Source organism: Delphinapterus leucas, chromosome 2 (genome assembly GCF_059928025.1).
Source record: "Delphinapterus leucas isolate spDelLeu-1000000601 "Yukka" chromosome 2, BTC_Dleu_Yukka2, whole genome shotgun sequence".
Lineage (NCBI taxonomy): Eukaryota > Metazoa > Chordata > Mammalia > Artiodactyla > Monodontidae > Delphinapterus > Delphinapterus leucas.
The window spans coordinates 87,767,475-87,786,760 of NC_143130.1; the positions used below are offsets into that span (position 1 = coordinate 87,767,475).

At 42.6% G+C, this 19,286-nt stretch overlaps 1 protein-coding gene across 2 annotated transcripts in view; it reads left to right on the forward strand.

The window, feature by feature from the left end:
• The window catches only part of TIPE3 (TNF alpha induced protein 8 like 3), a 40,587-nt gene extending 21,544 nt beyond the window's left edge, over positions 1-19,043 (forward strand). Inside the window, exons 1-2 of one of the 2 annotated variants that reach the window (XM_089907232.1) lie at positions 15,445-16,725; positions 17,160-19,039. In XM_089907232.1, coding sequence (XP_089763358.1) covers positions 16,710-16,725; positions 17,160-17,722 — 579 coding nt within the window. In that variant the 5' untranslated portion in view covers positions 15,445-16,709 and the 3' untranslated portion in view covers positions 17,723-19,039. Of the gene's footprint in view, positions 1-15,444; positions 16,726-17,159 lie in introns of those variants that run through there. The other variant, XM_022587111.3, reaches the window with a different exon arrangement.
• Positions 19,044-19,286: the final 243 nt, after the last annotated feature.

Consider the following 19,286-nt stretch of genomic DNA (forward strand, 5'->3'; position numbering starts at 1 on the left):
TGGGAAGATCCCACATGCCGCAGAGCAACTAAGCCTGTGCACCACAACTACTGAGCCTGCGCTCTAGAGCCTGCAAGCCACAACTGCTGAGCCCACGTTCCACAACTACTGAAGCCCGTGCACCTAGAGCCTGTGCTCCACAACAAGAAAAGCAACCACAATGAGAAGCCCGCGCACCGCAATGAAGAGTAGCCCCTGCTTGCCACAACTAGAGAAAGGCCGCGCACAGCAACGAAGACCCAACGCAGCCAAAAATAAATAATTTTTTAAAAAATTATGCCAGTAGATGCATATCTACTAGATATGCATCTACTGGCATAGATTCTCAGAATTATCTCAATTCCTGAGATAATTCTCAGGAATTATCTATTCCTGAGAGTGATATACCATTCAGAGTGACTACCTACTTTGTAGATGCTCTAGGGAAAGAAATAAAAATCTAAAGATTTTAGATTAAGATTTTAAGCTCTAAAGAGTGGCTACTTGGTGTCACAAGTGGCTTTGTGGACGCATTTTACTAAACTTTCATAAAGCCGTTAATCCTTGTCTAACACATACAGTCTCAGAGAATAGAAAAAGAAAAAGCAACCCAATCCATTTTATGAAGCTAGTTTACTCTGACATCAAAATCAGACAAGGACTATACTAGGAGAAACTTATAGACCAATCTCACCTTTGAGCATAGTTGCAAAATGCTGAATATGATATTTACAAATATAGAATTCTTCAGTATATTACATACATGATCAAGTAGGGCTTATCCTTGGAATGCAATGATGAGTTAAATGAAAAGTCTCTTAATAACTGGTTAAATTCACATATTAAGAGAGATAAACCATATAATCATCTCAGTAGGTACAAAGAAAGTATTTGATAAAATTAGATACACATTTTTACCTTAAAACAAACAAAAGCCTTAGCAAACTAGGAACATAAGGAAGATTTCTTAACTTAATAAGTAGTATCCATCAAAAATCTACAGCAGACATTATACATGGTGGGGAAATTTTAGAAGCAACCCTGTTTAAGTCAAGAACAAGACAGGGATCCCAAATAGCACCCTTACTATTCAGCATTGTACTAGAGTTTCCCACCAGTGCAATAAGGGAAGAAAAAGAAATGGGAGGTAGAAGGAAACAATCATTTTGTGCAGGCAGTGTAGTTGTCCACTTAAAAAACCCAAGCAAGTTAGGACTAATAACAGAACTTAGCAAAATTTTTCAATTGGAGATAAATATACAGGAATCAGTTGGGTTCCTATACATCATTAATAACCATTTAGAAACTATAAGAGAAAAAAATTACACTTAGAGTAGCAACCAAAACTATTCGGTACCTAGAAGTAACAATAATGAAAGATATGCAAGAGCTTTATGGGGATGACTATAAAACATTATTGAAGAACAGAGAAGATGTTCTGACTAAATGGAGCGATATATCATGTTAATGGATGGGAAGCTTACTATCATAAAGATACCAGCTTACCTCAGATTAATACAAGGTGTTCATGGCATTTGGTCAAATGACCCAAAAATTCAGTTGAAGGAGTAAAGGCAAGAATAATCAAAACAGGGCTTCCCTGGTGGCGCAGTGGTTGATAGTCTGCCTGCCGATGCAGGGGACACGGGGGACACGGGTTCGTGCCCCAGTCCGGGAAGATCCCACATGCCGCAGAGCAGCTGGGCCTGTGAGCCATGGCCGCTGAGCCTGCGCGTCCGGAGCCTGTGCTCCGCAATGGGAGAGGCCACAACAGTGAGAAGCCCGTGTACTGCAAAAAAAAAAAAAAAGAATAATCAAAATAATTTCTAAAAAGAATAAAATGGGGAGAACTTCCCTATGGCCAATCAAGACTTATTATGAGTTACAGTAATTAGGAGAGTGTGGTGTTGGTACTGAAATAGACAAATTGACCAATAGAATAAAGTAAAAAACTCAGACCCATGCAATAAGGGAACTTGTTAAGAAAAAGCTGGCCTAACAGATCAGTAGCAGAAGGATGAACTATTCAATACATTGAATAAATTATGAGGAGAAAAATGTACCTCCTACAACATCCCCAAATAATTTCCAGATAGATTAAAGACCTAAATGTGAAAAGCAAAACCTTAAAACTTTTGGAAAATATATAAGACTCATTTATCAACTCATGGCAGGAAAGGATTCTTTTAACACAAAATATAAAAACCACTAACCATAAAGGGAAAGACTGATAAATTAGTTAAATTTAACTAGAGTAAAAATTTTAATTTCTATACAGTTAAAGACACGATAAATAAAGTTAAAAGGTAATGCTACAGACTGGGAGGAGATTTTTGCAAGTCATGTGATCAGCAAAGAATTAGAATCCATAATACATAAAACCTCCTACAAATTAACAAGAAAAAGACATACAATCCAATTAGGGGGGAAATGACTACATGAATAAGCAATTCACAGATGAGAAAGACCTGACTGCTCAATATATACAAAAATATATTGAATCTCAGTAACAATCAGGAAAAGGCATATTGAAACAAGATACCATTTTGTACTTAGCAAATTGGCAAAAATTTTAAAGGTGGACTATCTGAAGTGTTGATGAGGAAGTAAATCCACAGGAACTCACACACTGCTGCTGGGAGTGAAAATTAGTGCAATCTCGCTGGAAGCAATTGGCAGCTGTGCTACAGGACTCGGAAGTTGTGTTCTAGGTATAGAACCTGGGAGGCTATTGTGTGTGTGCACAAGGAGACACGACTGTGGACTTATTTGCTTGCAGAAAGTGGAAATAATGTAAATGTCCATCAATAGGAAACATGGATAAAGAATATATTCATATAAGCAATGAAATGACTAATTAGATAAATCTTGCAAGAAAGATGTTGAATGAAGAGATGCAGAAGGATCTGTGCAATGTGACACCTTTAACTGAAGTTTACAAACACTCTGAACAATATAATGCTGATGCATGCATACTCATGAGGCAAACGTATAAAAACATGGATGAGACAAAAAGACACCTCGACTTCTGAAGTGCAATTAGATCTGAGGAGATAGAAGGGAAAGAAAGGGAGTTGAAAACAAAAGAAATGGAGTTGAAAACAAAGAGGGCTTCACCCCCGCCTCTGTCTTTGAGGGCAGAATATTAAGATTTGTTCCATCTGGGTGGTGGCCATACAAGTAGAGTTTGTTATATTATCTTCTGTTTTGTCTGTATATTTGAAATGCTTCATGGTTTTTTATTTTATTTATTATTATTATTTTTTTATTTATTTTTTTGCGGTACGTGGGCCTCTCACTGTTGTGGCCTCTCCTGTTGTGGAGCACAGGCTCCAGACGCGCAGGCCCAGCGGCCATGGCTCACGGGCCCAGGCGCTCCGTGGCATGTGGGATCTTCCCAGACCGGGGCACGAACCCGCCTCCCCTGCATCGGCAGGCGGACTCTCAACCACTGAGCCACCAGGGAAGCCCCATGGTTTTTTAAAACATTAATTCTTCGGAGCAAAAAAACGGCTCAATCTCCATCTTAAAATGGGCAATAATTCAAAAACACATCTAAACTAATTGATGTTTATCACCTCAGGAATGGCAGTTTAGTGTGGCGGCTTGAAGCACGGGACTCTGGGGCAGTCTGCCTGGGTCTGAATCGAGCTCTGCCACTTCCTAAATGGTAGTTTTAAACAAGCTGCTTAATCTCCCTTTGCGTGGTTTCCTTGGATGTAAATTGATGATGATGGTGGTGGTGGTGGTGGTAGTGATATTAGTACATGCATGTTAAGTTGTTGCAAGGATACAATGAGTTACTGTGCATAATGCACTATATACATAGACTCTATTTTTATTTTATTATGCCTGAGTATGACCTACTATTCAGAGAGACACTAGTTTTTTTTAGATGCAAAAGAGAGTGGGGGAGGGGATGAATAAGCTTTGTTTAAAGAAATCATGTAAGTAGATGTTGTTTTTAGTGATGATTGCTCTTCTACTGCAGTGAGACAAAAAATATCTCTCAGATCTCCAAAATTAACCTGTTGAGTTGGAGATGATTCACCCCGCCCTCCCCCCTCCCCCCCCCCCCCCGTGACTTCTCAAGTATCTGCTTCAGTTAGCTCTGGTAAGTAAAATGATCACTCATTCACTTTTCAGAGCTAGCTGTAAAATCAATATGAAAAACAAAACCACCACGCAACTCTGTTCAAATATATAGAATGCCCTCTAAAGATGAGAGCTACATCTACCTTCAAGTTTTGATGAATAGGTAGTATTGTTCTATCACATCATAAGACTGGCTTTTTTTGTATTTAAGAAAAAAATTATGAAATGTAAATCTTGTTGCTAGATAGGAATTTTAATTGAGGCATAATTAATGTCTCAAATAAGTGAGAAATCACAGTCATTAGGGAGCCAGGGAAAATCTTCTAAAAGCAGATGAAGGAAGGCAAGGATTGCAGGCTTTGTCTAGATTTGATTTGACTCAACTGCAGCTCTCTTACTAGCCTCGTAGCTTTGAATGAATTACTTAAATCTGCTGTTCCTCAGTTTCCTTATCTATAAAATGGGACTTATTACAGTCTTTCTTTTGCAGACCTCTTGTGAGGATCAAATACATAGTATATACTACCTCAGGTACATAATCTGTGCTCAGTAGTTAACATTATCTCTGACATGATTATTAATTGAACTATGAATCCCTCAGTGCGAATGGATGAGTGGATTGGGGGCATCTACGACAAAATGAGATAATGAGCTGGAAGGTCTTACAGCTGACCCTGCCAAAATTGCTTCACTTCACCTGAAACGATGTTATTTCAAGGCCCAGGAAATTTTTTTGAAATAAAAAAAAAAGTCTTCATCTTGAATGTCATCAAATGCTGGTTTTAAAGTGTAATTACTCAGTGTAAGGTGTCACAATGATCTGAATCTGCTTTCCTATAAGAAACACCCTGTTTTGTCTACTATTGCATGTCCTTTCTCAGCACCCTAAAACATCCAGTATTAGCTAGGAAATTTCATCATATCTGGTCCCCCCAAAACACTCAAATCCTCACTCCTGACTGCTGGATGAATGAATCTCTAGGACTGAGCAGCCACCCAGGGCAAAGCAAAACTCTGTGCCTGTTCCCAGGCCTGACCCAAAGGCAAGATTTCAGGGGCACCCAAGCCCGAGCTAGAGGCAGGACGACTGGCCACATGAAGGGTAATGCAAAGTGGTGAAGACTGGCTAATGCAACACCCCTCCCCTGCATTTGGCTGTCTCTAGCAATTCAGTCCTTCCTCCTTCCACTCTCCACCCCAATCCTACTGTACCCAAGCCTGCCTCTCACTTCCTATCCTCATTTTAAAATAATCCATTTTCTTGGTGGGGAAGGAGGGGCGATTTGGTGGTGGGCCACGAAGGGGAGAGAGAAGCCCTAGTAGGGCTATCGTGTGGTTCTGACTAACTTGATCCCCAGCAAGCTTTGAACACAGAGTACATTTTAACCACTAAAGTAGGAATTTTCATTTTAAAGGAATAACCTGTTTATCCCTCGGGATCTTTTTATTTTTTAACATCTTTATTGGAGTATAATTGCTTTACAATGGTATGTTTGTTTCTGCTGTATAACAAAGTGAATCAGCTATACATATACATATATCCCCATATCTCCTCCCTCTTGCGTCTCCCTCCCACCCTACCTATCCCATCCCTCTAGGTGGTCACAAATCACCAAGCTGATCTCCCTGTGCTATGCAGCTGCTTCCCTCTAGCTAGCTATTTTACATTTGGTAGTGTATATATGTCCATGCCACTCTCTCACTTCATCCCAGCTTACCCTTCCCCCTCCCCGTGTCCTCAAGTCCATCCTCTACGTCTGCATCTTTAATTGGCTAATTATTTAGGGAAACTAGGTCTTTTCACCATCAATTGCTTGATGGATAGGGACATGGTTTGAATGGGGAAATGGGGAGCTCAGGGTAGAACATGTTGAGTTGGAGGTGCCTACTGTACAGGCTCATGTGACCATCTCTACCTAGATGCCCCCCCGGAACCCCTCGAACTCAGTGTGCTCAGGACTGAAGTCATCTTCCCCACACATGCTCCCAGATTCCTGTTTCAGTTGGTGCTGCCTAATGTTCCCCACCCCACATCTCCCAAGCTAGAAGAAGCACTCAGCATCACCCCTGACGCATCCCTCTCCCCCAAAGTCACACAGTCTGTTCCTTATTGCCTCTCCCCGTCACCCACAGGACAAGCTAAGATCAAAATCACAATATGTCTGTCTTGCTAATTGCTGTGGCTTCCTACTGCCTTGGGGAATATCTCGAGGCAAGTAAAAGTGTGTAAAATCCATATTTCAAATCATCTTATTAGAATTTTTGAAATTTTTATAGCCCATTGTTTGATCTGACTAGATCAGTACTTTTACCTTATAATTTGGCTGCAGAAAAGCTCTTACGATGAGGAGGATAATCGTCAGCTCTGCCATGTTCTTGCCATTTACTTGTGCTGGCATGATTAGTGTATTGTCTTCAGGCCTCAGTTTTGTTTCTTGCAGGAATCTTTTGAAATCATTGGTCCATTTCATAAGGGTTAGTTTAGTTAGAACTAAATAATATAATCAGTGAGTCTGTTTAACCAAGCACACGCAAACATATGCCAAAAAAAATCAAAACTGCTGAAAGGCAACAAACAAATGAGGGAGACACACTAAAACACTCCCCAGGAAACAGGGGGATCTTCCCCTTTCCTTAGAATGCCACACACCAGTGGGTCCCAAGGTTAGCCTGAATGTTAAATATTAGTAAAGCTTAACCCATCTCATTAGAAAACAAGGAAACAGAAATAAAGGTTCTAATGTTTTCATTTTGCACACGCCCTCAGAGTGCCTGGTGGAAGCTGCTGCCCTTCAAGTCACGGTGACCCACTCACAGGACCCACAAGCTGCTTGCTTCTTATTGCAGGCAGTGGAAATCTGGGGACCTCAGGTCTCAGTATCAGGGGTGAGCCCAGGGGACTTGTCCTCAAGGCTCTCTTGGAGGGTGGGGAAGAGACCAAACCTAAGAAAGCCTCAAGGGTGTGCTGGATTAACCCCCAGTCAGAAAAGTCTATTTCCTATCCCTCCTAGGTCATCTAAGTTTTACTGTGATGCCTTTTAAATTATCCCAAAGTACCTTTCTTAAGCCTAGAAAATGCCATCTCATTCAAATATGACAGGGATTAGACCTAAAAGGCATTTTTCATGAGCTGCCAGGCATTGATCATTTTCTGTGGGGGGAGGGAAGGATCAAGATTTTGCTTGTCTCTAACTCAAAGATCCTACCATCCCTTGACCATTTCACTTCATTGTACCTCCAGTGCCGTCTTTTTTCTTTAATACTCCGGCAGTATACAAACCACAGTCTTACTATACAAGGGAAGGAAAATGTTCTCCAGTTTGACTCCACTGGAGATGCAACACCTCAGTTAGTCTTTCTGGAAACTGTAACAGTGTTAGGTTTGCATTTCAAAAAACTACTTAAGGTTCCTTAATAGTTTTGTCCCCATAGCTACATAGGGACCTAGAACTTAAGCAGAGGCGATGTCTTCTCTAGAAGGTGTTGTATCCTTGTCATGGATATCCCATCCTGCAGACCACCTCACCCCCAGAGCCAACCCCTTCCTTATCATTCATTCAGAGAACCGACCAGGAAGCAGGAAGGGAGGGGGGAGGGTATTACTCTCCCCCGGCTCCTGGCCCCTTATTGGCTGTGAAGGATGGAGCTTAAGGGACATGACTGGCCCAATCAGCTTTTCTGGGTGCCTGTGCAGGTGAGCAGGATAGGTGCTCATTGTGAAAGTTCACATTCAAAGTAGTTTGTAAGGCTGCTCCGTCTCAAGGAAGCTTGCTTGAACTTTATTTCCAACAGTTAAATGTAAGTGATTGAGTGCCAGAAACTTGGACTACCTCAAATCACCCTTTGCCCAGGCCTTCCCCTCCCCATGCCCTGGAGACTCCCACCTTCCTTGTACTCTGGACCTTCGACTTTGACAGATGGTGCTTATTAAGCACCACAGATGGTTTTTCTCAGGGTACCATCTCCACCCCTAACTTCTACTTAACATTTTTAGCTAACTCTCTTCCTTGCCATTATCCTAAGCCGTTTACAGAAGTGAAGTGATATTGTGTGAGTGCTATTACAGATAACTTTATAATTTTGAAACAGCTATCCATCCTCATATGCAAGTTTTCCACACACTCCTTAACCAGAGGTAGAGAAGTTACCAAGTCCTGAGAGTAAGGAGAGAAGAGCTGAGTCTGTCCCCTAGCCCCTCTCTGCCACAATCCATCCTGGCTTGATGCTCAAAGCTCCTCTCTGGGCTGTAACTGACAGCCTGTCATCTTTCATAACTATCATTTATATTTCCCGGAATGTATTACTTTGCCCTTATCATGCTGAAGTTCATCTGCCTCTTTTCTGCCCACTCACCCTTGACTTGGTAAGATCTTCCTGCTGTTTATCACCACCAGCTTGGCATTTCACCATCCGGGAGAGCTTAGTGTTTTCTAGAAATGTGGAAACATCACCTGTGCTACAGCTGAACATAATTTATAGAAGCATCAGTCAGACTAGCCCCAGCATTATTCCATGCAGTGAAGGGCCCACTTAAATTATCTTTTGCCTTCTCTCTTCAAACTAGTTCACTCCCATTGTCACACCATTTTCCCAACATAGTTCTGGTACTTTTTCTTTCCTTGTAATGTTCCAAGGGTGTTTATTCTCAGAGCACTGACTCCATAATCCTTTCATCTGAGCTTCTCCATCAGATTTGGTTTAAGGAAGCCCCTGTTTTTTCCTACAAGGATGAACTTTGCAGCTTCCTCAGTCTCCTCTCCTTGTGCTAGTTAGGTGAGCTGCATAATAATAGCTGCATAAGCACATTTTTATTTCCATTCTCAGAGATTCTAAGCTACTGTAAACAATCCCTTACTTTTCATGGCTGGGAAATGGGAACTTTTGTTCAAAAATGGTTCAGAGAATCATTGCTGGCTAAAAGAGCCTTCTTAAGGCTTGTACGCAAGAAAAAAAGAATAGTTTTTGCCACGACCTATCCTAGATCTTCCCGGTGTTTCCCACAAACAAACATGTGCATGCCAGTTAGGCCTGTTTCCCCAGGTATCCCAACTGCACTCCTGACTTTGGCTTCCAAAGCTCACACTCTTCCTCTCAGCCCGTAGTGTTTCTCCCTGATGGGTCACCAACATGGTCCCTCTGCAAAAGGTGGAGACAGAAGGATGGATGGAAAGAAACAAGCCCAAGATTTCCATCTACAAAAAGTCTGCCCCACCCAGCTCTCCCTCAGTGCACACACTCTCCCTTAAATCGTGCGTGCGTGTTGGAAACAGTACTGGCTCTCCAGCCCTCCCCCTGGGAGTTGTCAGAGTTGACCAGATTGATGTCTTGATGTTATTTCATCAAATAAATAACAAAACTACACAGGTATCTTTACTACAGGACTTCTCAGAGCCTTTAATAAGCTACCTGGTATGGCACACCATGAAAAGCCAGCCACAATGTGTAGTCATCTACAAACTCATTTAGCTCACCACAAAACTTTCTCCCCTGGAACATCTGATGGGACTAGTATTCTGTAAGATACACATTGGGGCATGCCGTGATCAGTGGGCCCTACCTTCAGCATGTCAGAATCATGCTGAATGTTAGAGAGCTTGTGATTACTGGCCTTACTCCTAAAGATTTTAATACTGACAGTCTGGAGTAAGTGTGGGAATCTACTTGCTTGTTGTTTTTTGTTAAAGCTTCCCTTATAATTTGATGATCTGTAATTCCTCTGCTCTAGCCTCTTGATTGTTGGGCTTCAGAGATTTGATACCTGTGACCCTCCTGAGCCCACACCACAGAAGCTTGTACCTCAAGTCCCTTTGTAGGTAAATAACATGTTCTTTTACAAGAGAAATAGCTGAGAACATATGAGGGAAACCACCCAAGGCCTTTGTGATTGGGGGAAAATCGCTGGCCTGTTTGGATAACTTTAGAAACCACTTCCTGATATTGTAGCCATCCCCACCTATCCACATTCAAGTCTACCTTCAGAGCCCATAGAGCTTCCCGCAGCTGTTCTCACTCATGCCAATTTGGGCTGTTTCTCATATTTAAGTATTTTGTTTCATTTGTCTATATCTCTCCTCCCTGCAGGACAATATTCAGAGTAGGACCCAATTAAATATTGGGGGGGGGGAGTCCCCCATAGCACTTCTTACAGAGTTGAACAAATAGTAAATGCTCAATAATTGCAGAGCAACCAAGGGACAAAAGAAACCTTGGCCCAAAAGAGACCCAAAAAAAAAAAGGTTAAGATTGACTCTGGAATTTAAAAGTAGAGAAGGGGGCTTCCCTGGTGGCGCAGTGGTTGAGAGTCCGCCTGCCGATGTAGGGGATGCGGGTTCGTGCCCTGGTCCGGGAGGATCCCACATGCCGCGGAGCGGCTAGGCCCGTGAGCCATGGCCACTGAGCCTGCGCATCCGGAGCCTGTGCTCTGCAACAGGAGAGGCCACAACGGTGAGAGGCCCGTGTACCGCAAACAATAAGTGTGGCAACAAGAGTATACAGCTTACCCTGCTGAGATGATAGGATCTTCAGTATTAGGTATGTATCATCTTCCTCCCTCTGGAATGTTTCCTTTGTTACTTCCCTGTTCTTCATTTTTTAGGTCAATGATAATATGTATCACTAGTGGCTCAGGAATAGGGTGACCAACTTGTCCCAAGTTGCCTGGACTTTTCCAATTTTAGCCCTGAAAGTCTACGATGCAGGAAACCCCTCAATCCTGGCACATCAGGGCAGTTGGTAACTCTACTCAAAAAACACAGTTTTCTGGGACTTCCCTGACGGTCCAGTGCTTCCACTGCAGGGGGCACAGGTTCAATCGCTGGTCGGGGAACTAAGATCCCACATGCCTTGCAGTGCGCCAAAAAACAAAAAAACAACAACGAATAAACCAGAGTTACCTGACCAGATAAACTGAGAAATGCTTTACCACACTCTACTCACCTCAAGTAGTTTCCTAGAGCTACTGTAACAAATTACCACAAACTCAGTGATTTAAAACAACATAAATTTATCATCTCATAGCTTTGGAGGTCAGACATCCTAAATGAGTTATACAGGTCTGAAAATCATTGTGTCAGCAGGGCTGCATTTTTTCTGGAGGCTCTAGGGGTAATCTGTTCCCTTGCCTTTTTCAGCTTCTAGAGGCTGCCTACGTTCCTTGGCTGGTGGTTCCCTCCTCCATCTTTGAAGCCAGCCATTTTACATCCCTTCGATCCTCTCTTCCCATCACCACATCTCCTTTTCTGACTCTCTCTCCCTCTTTCACTGATAAAGACCCCTGTGATTGCATCAGGCTCACTGGCTAATCCAGGGTGATTTCTCCATCCCCAAATCCTTAACTTTAGTCATGTCTGCAAAGTCTCTTTTACCAGATGAGGTAACACACGCACAGGTTCCAGGACTAGGATGTGGACATCTTTGGGGGCCATGATTCTGCCTACCATACCCACGCCTCTCTGACAGTTGATAAAACACCCTAATCAATTAAAGAAATATTTTTAAAGTCTTACAAGATTCTGTTTAATGTTGCTTAACCCAGTGTTTTCCAAACTTATTTGATCAAGAAACTTTATTCAGAGAGTACTATGAGAAGTGAAATGAGTCGGTCAGGGAAAGGCAAATACTGTATGATATCACTCATGTGGAATCTAAAACATACAGCAACAAACTAGTGAATATAACAAAAAAGAAGCAGACTCACAGATACAGAAAACAGACTAATGGTTACCAGTGGGGAGAGGGAAGAGGGGAGGGGCAAGATAGGGGTAGAGAATTCAGAGGTACAAACTATTATGCAAAGAATAAGCTACAAGGATATATTGTACAACATGGGGAATATAGCCAATATTTTATAATTATAAATGGAGTATAACCTTTAAAAAAAAAAACCTCTTTACTCCCCTCCCCCACCCCCATCCCCCAAAGAACACCACTTAACATCTCATGGAATGCTGCTGCTCTTACAAAAGAGCAGGACTCAAACTGGTGTGCGCACCACGGAGAGACCAGAGACTTTCCATGCGATGAGCAGATGAGGAGAGTTTTGGGGGAACTGATTTATAAATCCAATTCCTCTTTCTCACTTCAGTACTCTTTTCTTATATAAATGTATTTAATTTTTTTTTTTTTGGCTGCGTTGGGTCTTCGTTGCTGCGTGTGGGCTTTCTCTAGTTGCAGCGAGCAGGGGCTACTCTTCGTTGCGGTGCCAGGGCTTCTCATTGCGGTGGCTTCTCTTGTTGTGGGGCACATGCTCTAGGCGTGCAGGCTTCAGTAGTTGTGGCACACGGGCTTAGTTGCTCCGTGGCATGTGGGATCTTCCCAGACAAGGACTTGAAGCTGTGTCCCCTGTGTTGGCAGGCGGATTCTTAACCACTGCGCCACCAAGGAAGCCACAATACTCTTCTAAATTCATCTGTCAGAGCAACAATCTGAGGTCACAGCGTGGTGAACTTTCCTTCTTTCCACTGTTTCAGTCATGGGGTTCCCACCCATAAGGAATCTTATTGCAACAAATACATTTTCCTGGGTTGGAAAACCTGGTCAAACAAAGGGATGATGTGAAGCTTTGGTGTTGGTGATGCCTCTCTTAATCAAAGCACCATAACCTGCCCCTACCCCATCTCATTTGGAGGTGCATTTCCATTAAAACTTTATTTTTTATGTTTAGTATTTATCAAAAGTTTAATACTTGTACCCAAAATAATTAGAATGATAACTCGCTCCAGAAGGAATTTTTTTAAGGACTGGAGATTTTGATCACTGGAATCGTCTTTTAATTTAAATTTCAATATGTATGGATCCTTTGGTTATAGAGAATTATGATGGATTGATCAAATAAAACATTTTCAAGCATAAAAACAGATATCAAGTTAAAGTTTCTGAATGTCATAGAATAGAGATACAATTTCAAGGAGAAAAAAGAATAATGTAGCAACTCTAATTTTTTTTTAACATCTTTATTGGAGTATAATTGCTTTACAATGGTGTGTTAGTTTCTGCTTTATAACGAAGTGAATCAGCTATACATATACATACATCCCCATATCCCCTCCCTCTTGCGTCTCCCTCCCACCCTCCCTATCCCACCCCTATAGATGGACACAAAACGCCGAGCTGATCTCCCTGTGCTATGTGGCTGCTTCCCACTAGCTATCTATTTACATTTGGTAGTGTATATATGTCCATACCACTCTCTCACTTCGTCCCAGCTTACCGTTACCCGTTCCCATGTCCTCAAGTCCGTTCTCTACGTCTGCATCTTTATTCCTGTCCTGCCCCTAGGTTCTTCAGCACCTTTTTTTTTTTTAGATGACATATATATGTGTTAGCATACGGTATTTGTTTTTCTCTTTCTGACTTAATTTCACTCTGTATGAGTCTCTAGGTCCATCCACCTCACCACAAATAACTCAATTTTGTTTCCTTTTATGGCTGAGTAATATTCCATTGTATATATGTGCCACATCTTCTTTATCCATTCATCCGATGATGGACACTTAGGTTGCTTCCATGTCCTGGCTATTGTAAATAGAGCTGCAGTGAACCTTGTGGTACATGACTCTTCTTGAATTATGGTTTTCTCAGGGTATATGCCCAGCAGTGGGATTGCTGGGTCGTATGGTAGTTCTATTTTTAGTTTTTTAAGGAACCTCCATACTGTTCTCCATAGTGGCTGTATCAATTTACATTCCCACCAACAGTGCAAGAGGGTTCCTTTTCTCCACACCCTCTCCAGCATTTATTGTTTGTAGATTTTTTGATGATGGCCATTCTGACCGGTGTGAGGTGATACCTCATTGTAGTTTTGATTTGCATTTCTCTAATGATTAGTGATGTTGAGCATCCTTTCATGTGTTTGCTGGCAATCTGTATATCTTCTTTGGAGAAATGTCTATTTAGGTTTTCTGCCCATTTTTGGATTGGGTTGTTTGTTTTTTTGTTATTGAGCTGCATGAGCTGCTTGTAAATTTTTAATCCTTTGTCAGTTGCTTCGTTTGCAAATATTTTCTCCCATTCTGAGGGTTGTCTTTTTGTCTTGTTTATGGCAGCAGCTCTAATTTTTAAAGGAGAGCTTGCTCCTGTCATTTTAAAACGGACAATAATGGATGTTGTATCACTGTGGTATGTGGTATGTACACTGGACACTTTTAAAAGAATAATTTAACACATTGATTTTAAAGTATCAATATTTATAATATCTAGACATTTAATCTACTTAGAAATTCTAACTATTTAACCATAAGGTGAAAAATACTTGCTGTCAAGTTAAAAAATATGCAAGGAGGTACTAGCTTTTCAAAATTCTTATGGGGCTGTAACAGCAAAAGGTGTGATGACCACTGCTCTGGATAAAACTTCTGGGAATGCTGGTGGTGAAAAGAGCAGGGTTTGGAGTCCGGCTAGCAGGGAAGCCTTGGTTAAAAACACCAGCTTCACCCAGCTCTTAGGGTTAAAGCCATGAAGTGCCTGGCACAGAGCCAGTGCTTCCTCATTCAACAACAGCTGCCGTGGGCCACCAATGCCCTGGGCTTGGGACGTCCAGTGGGGCTTGGACACAAATCCCTGCTCCCACAGAGCTTACATTCCAGTGGACACACAGTTGATCTGTTGCGTCTGTGTAAATGCGTGTGTGCTGCATTTCCAGAGAACCTCTTCAAATACCTTCTTCTCAAGCAGTTTTTAGGAGTTGTGTCTACAAAGAAATGACTCATTTTTTGATATTCCAGAACAGATCCATCTAGATTCCATTGTTCCCATCAAAATAATCACCTAAGGAGGCATATACTTATTTCGGTGACAGGGCCAAAGCTCAAAGTCTTTAAGTTTCTCCTGTGGAACTGATTTCAAAGCATACAGCACAATCTTTTAAACATCCTTAATGCTGGTAAATATTTGTTTGGGGAGGAGGAATTTGATGTTTTTGGAACAAAGGTTATTTACACAAAGGTCTGGGTGACCATGGTAGATGATCAGACCGGGCAGAAATATTATTTGTCTCAAACTCTGGAAGGGCATAAATCTCACCGTAAGAAAAAGTCAAGAATTACTGTTTATTCCCTTCACACTGAAGCTGAAGGGAAAATCCTGGCTGTATCAGGGTCACTTGCTCCAAAGTTGCTTAAAGAGTCTATGGTCTCAGACTTTTAGGAGAGAGCTTCCTGGGACTGTGGGAGACCCGTGGTGCCTGCTGCTTTAGTTCTGCTGATCCCACTTTAGTGACCCCACTCAAGGCCATGACCCTGCAGCTTACATCTGGAAGAGGTCCGTTAGCAGAAGTAGCTGTCCTGGAAAGACCCAGGGCTGAGGGAGCAAGGCTGGGCTGGGAGGGAGGGAGTCAGTCCATGAGGGGATATGCGGGTGGAGGAAGTGCTGCGGCGTATGTCTGAATTGTGTTTAAGTGTTAACTGAGTCCGTGTCTGCAAGACCTAAGCACCAGGGATTAATAGCATTCCACTGAAGGGATGGGTCTGAGGTGGGCAGAGGGGGTGGGATATGAGTTGGGGAGGGGCCAGACAGGATTGCAAAAGCTAGTATGTGTGGCCACCTGTCTGTCCATGCTGCCTGTCACTTCCATGTTGCCACAGAGCACTGGACAAAAACTCTAGAGATCCTAGAGCCGTCAGTTCTCAAAGGAAAATTTATTCTTCTGCAGTATTATTCTGGCATGTAACTTAACAAACACCATTCCATCCCTGTGCCCAGAACTGAGCTAGGTGCTGTAGGAGATGTTGTCTCTGTCCTCCAGCGACTTGAATGTCCTTGGGAAGATAAGAACGATGCACACACGTACTGCTGACTGTCAAATATCAGTTCCAGCTAACTGGTGACTTCATGGAGTATTCGATCCAATCTAAGACACCATCGATTATAAGATGCCTTTTATGCTCTTAAGAAAGAAGAAAATGCTGCCAATTAAACTGCAAATGGTTGCTTTCTTATTGCTTAGAATTTTTATTTTATACTTATTGAAAGATCCCTTTTAGACTTACTTGTACATAGTGTTATTTCTTTTAACATATATTGTTCTCATTCGTTCATAAAGTGGAAAGTAACGGGGAAATAAAGTGGCTTTGGTTTTTCTAAGCTTCCTCACATTCAGGGTACTTCTGTACTCAGCTGAAGCATCTTTGCTTGGAACTGTTGATGTCTGTGTTTCCCACAAAATGTGGTTCTGTGTGCCATCGAGAACATTGGTGAGCAACATTTCTTACAAGAGTACTCATGACTTATTCCAAATCTGTCTCCTATTGTGTAAACTGATGCACACACAGGTAATGCAACCACAGCACAACTACCACCTCGCAACAGTGACTATAAGACACATCCCAATTTCCAAGATATCAAACATGAAAAAAAATACATCTTAGACTCAATGAAATATGAATTCTGAGACTCAGTCAAAAAACACTACCATGGGGCTTCCCTGGTGGCACAGTGGTTGAGAGTCCGCCTGCCGATGCATGGGACACGGGTCCGTGCCCTGGTCCAGGAAGATCCCACATGCCGCGGAGCGGCTGGACCCGCGAGCCATGGCCACTGAGCCTGCGCGTCCAGAGCCTGTGCTCCACAACGGGAGAGGCCACAACAGTGAGAGGCCCGCGTATTGAAAAAAAAAAAAAAAGAAAAGAAAAAATACTACCATGATCAACCACCCAGGTCTGTCCTAAGAATGGGGTTGGCATTGGTGCTACGTTCTTATCATTAAGCAATAATTTCCTTCTGTAAATTTGCAAAACTGAATAGTTTCCTGGGCAGTAATCATTGTAGGGAGTTCTTCGTGAGCAAATAGAGTCAAGGAGGCTTTTTGCATGAAGTAAGTCAAAAGCGTGAGATTTGGCCCGGACATGAGGAGACCACGTCTAGAGAGGAAAGAGCACAATTTAAAAGGTTCAAGAGGGTAAACAAGCATGTCATGTGGCAAGCACAGTGGAGTAACCGGGCTGGGGTGGGGTTCCATAAAAGAGTCGTGGGGTATGAAGGCATGAATTTTTGCTGTTAAGAACGTAAGTTCAAGTTAGTGTGTTTCACTTGTAGAAACATAATAAACAGTTCCAGTATTTCTATAACTTTTATTTCTTTTCTTACCATAGGTCCTGATGTTTTTAGTTCAAAGAACCTTGCCCTTCAAGCCCAGAAGAAGATTCTGAGCAAAATAGCCAGTAAAACTGTGGCCAACATGCTGATTGATGACACCAGCAGCGAGATCTTTGATGAGCTCTACAAAGTCACCAAAGAGCACACACACAACAAGAAGGAAGCCCACAAGATCATGAAAGACTTAATCAAGGTGGCGATCAAAATTGGGATCCTCTACCGGAACAACCAGTTCAGCCAGGAGGAGGTTGTTATCGTGGAGAAGCTCAGGAAGAAACTGAACCAGACAGCCATGACAATCGTCAGCTTCTATGAGGTAGAATACACCTTCGATAGAAATGTGCTCTCCAAGCTCCTACATGAGTGCAAGGACCTGGTGCATGAACTGGTACAGAGACACCTGACACCCAGGAGCCACGGGCGCATCAACCATGTCTTCAACCACTTTGCTGATATGGAGTTCCTCTCCACCCTTTATAGCCTGGATGGAGACTGTAGGCCCAACCTCAAGAGGATTTGTGAAGGAATCAATAAATTGCTAGATGAGAAAGTCCTCTGAATGCCTTCCCTCCTCCTGGACTTGGCTGCATTCATGTTACAGCACCCAGCGTGTTCCAGGTGAGAATCAGGAAAACAAGAAGAAACCCTTGTCAAAGATGCCCATGTTCTGTCCTGTTCATCCCTCTGATGTTGATGCTAGATTGAGCTCAGGTGTGTTTATCACCTAAGCTCTCTGCTGAGGTCTGTACTCAAAATCTCCTTTGTTTGCAAGCCCAAAGGACATCTCATCTATTCTAAGCAGAAAAGCTGCCCTACTCATCTAGGTGGGCCCAGTTCATCTTGTGGAATGGAAGGAGCCCTGGACCAGGGGTCAGAGGACATGGGTTTGGTTCCCAGCTCCATCGGTTACAATTTTGTCCTCTGGATCCTGGAACCATCATGCCCACCTGCCTACCTCCCAGGGCTGCTGTGAGGATCAAATGAGATTATGTTCATGCTTTTAAAAACTAATAAAAGGTCTAACTAGTTTCTCTTTGGCATGTGGCAGGGATCAACCTGGATCTAGACTATTAAGCAGCAGAGAAAAGAACAATAGTTTCTAATGGGCTGGGTTTGCAATTTGTCTCTAGATGTGCTGTTTCAAACAAAATAAAAATGAATCCAAAGGTGTGAAAAAGTATAGCTGCAAATTGGAAAAATATTTTTCAAGAGCTATGTTTTTTAGGTCTTAGATGTGCAGGTTTATGGTCCTGCAGAGGGAAACTTTCTGGGGTGGGGAGGGGGAGAATGGAGAGAGAGTTTCCCACCCATCATGCAGAAGCAGAGAAGAACTGTGCTCCCCCTGCCCCTGCAGGACTGGCCTCTCCCCATCTGAGGGGCACCATCCGGGAGGCACAGGGAAGGTTTATGCTGGCACGCACAGGAGAGTTGGGCAGAATGAAGCCCTATCCATCTTTCTTGGTCTTTCACAGTCATTCTGTGCTGTTTTCTCTGGTTTGTTAATAAACTGAAATTACCCTTCAAATAAGAGGTTTTGGAGTTGTGATTCAAAAATCAAATTCCTTGGAGTTAGATACAGTGTTAGGAATAATGGGATTGAAAGGAAGAAGACAATGAAGAGTAAGAGCTTTGCACTCAGACCCTAAGGGAAAGTAGCCCCTGGGGTAGCACGTATAGGGTGGAGCCTGTTCCCCTGGTTAGTGGGGAGCTAGTTCATAGACACTGTGACCGCCTTTTCTGAATGTCTCAAATCCTTGCTTTCACACAAAATATTTAATGCCTTATAACGTTGTCTGGAGGACACCACCTTAAGAGATTTGCCCTTCCATCATCACCTCCTGTCCTGTTATGCTTCTCCTGTATCTGATGATAATGCAAAAATACTATATTAGCTCAGCCCCATGGTTCATCCCACCCCATGGCCTCTCTCTAGCAGAGATGGTTGGTGCGAGGATGTGAAAAGATGGTCACTGAACCTGCTGTGGCCATTCAGCTCCAACTGGCTCCCATGTCAACATCAGTATAAAGTATCCTGTTAAGTTCTTCAGCTACCAGTATTCAAAATTACTTCACAGGAAGGATGTCCAGTGGGGAATAGGGAATAGTTAAGTCAGCCCCTGTCT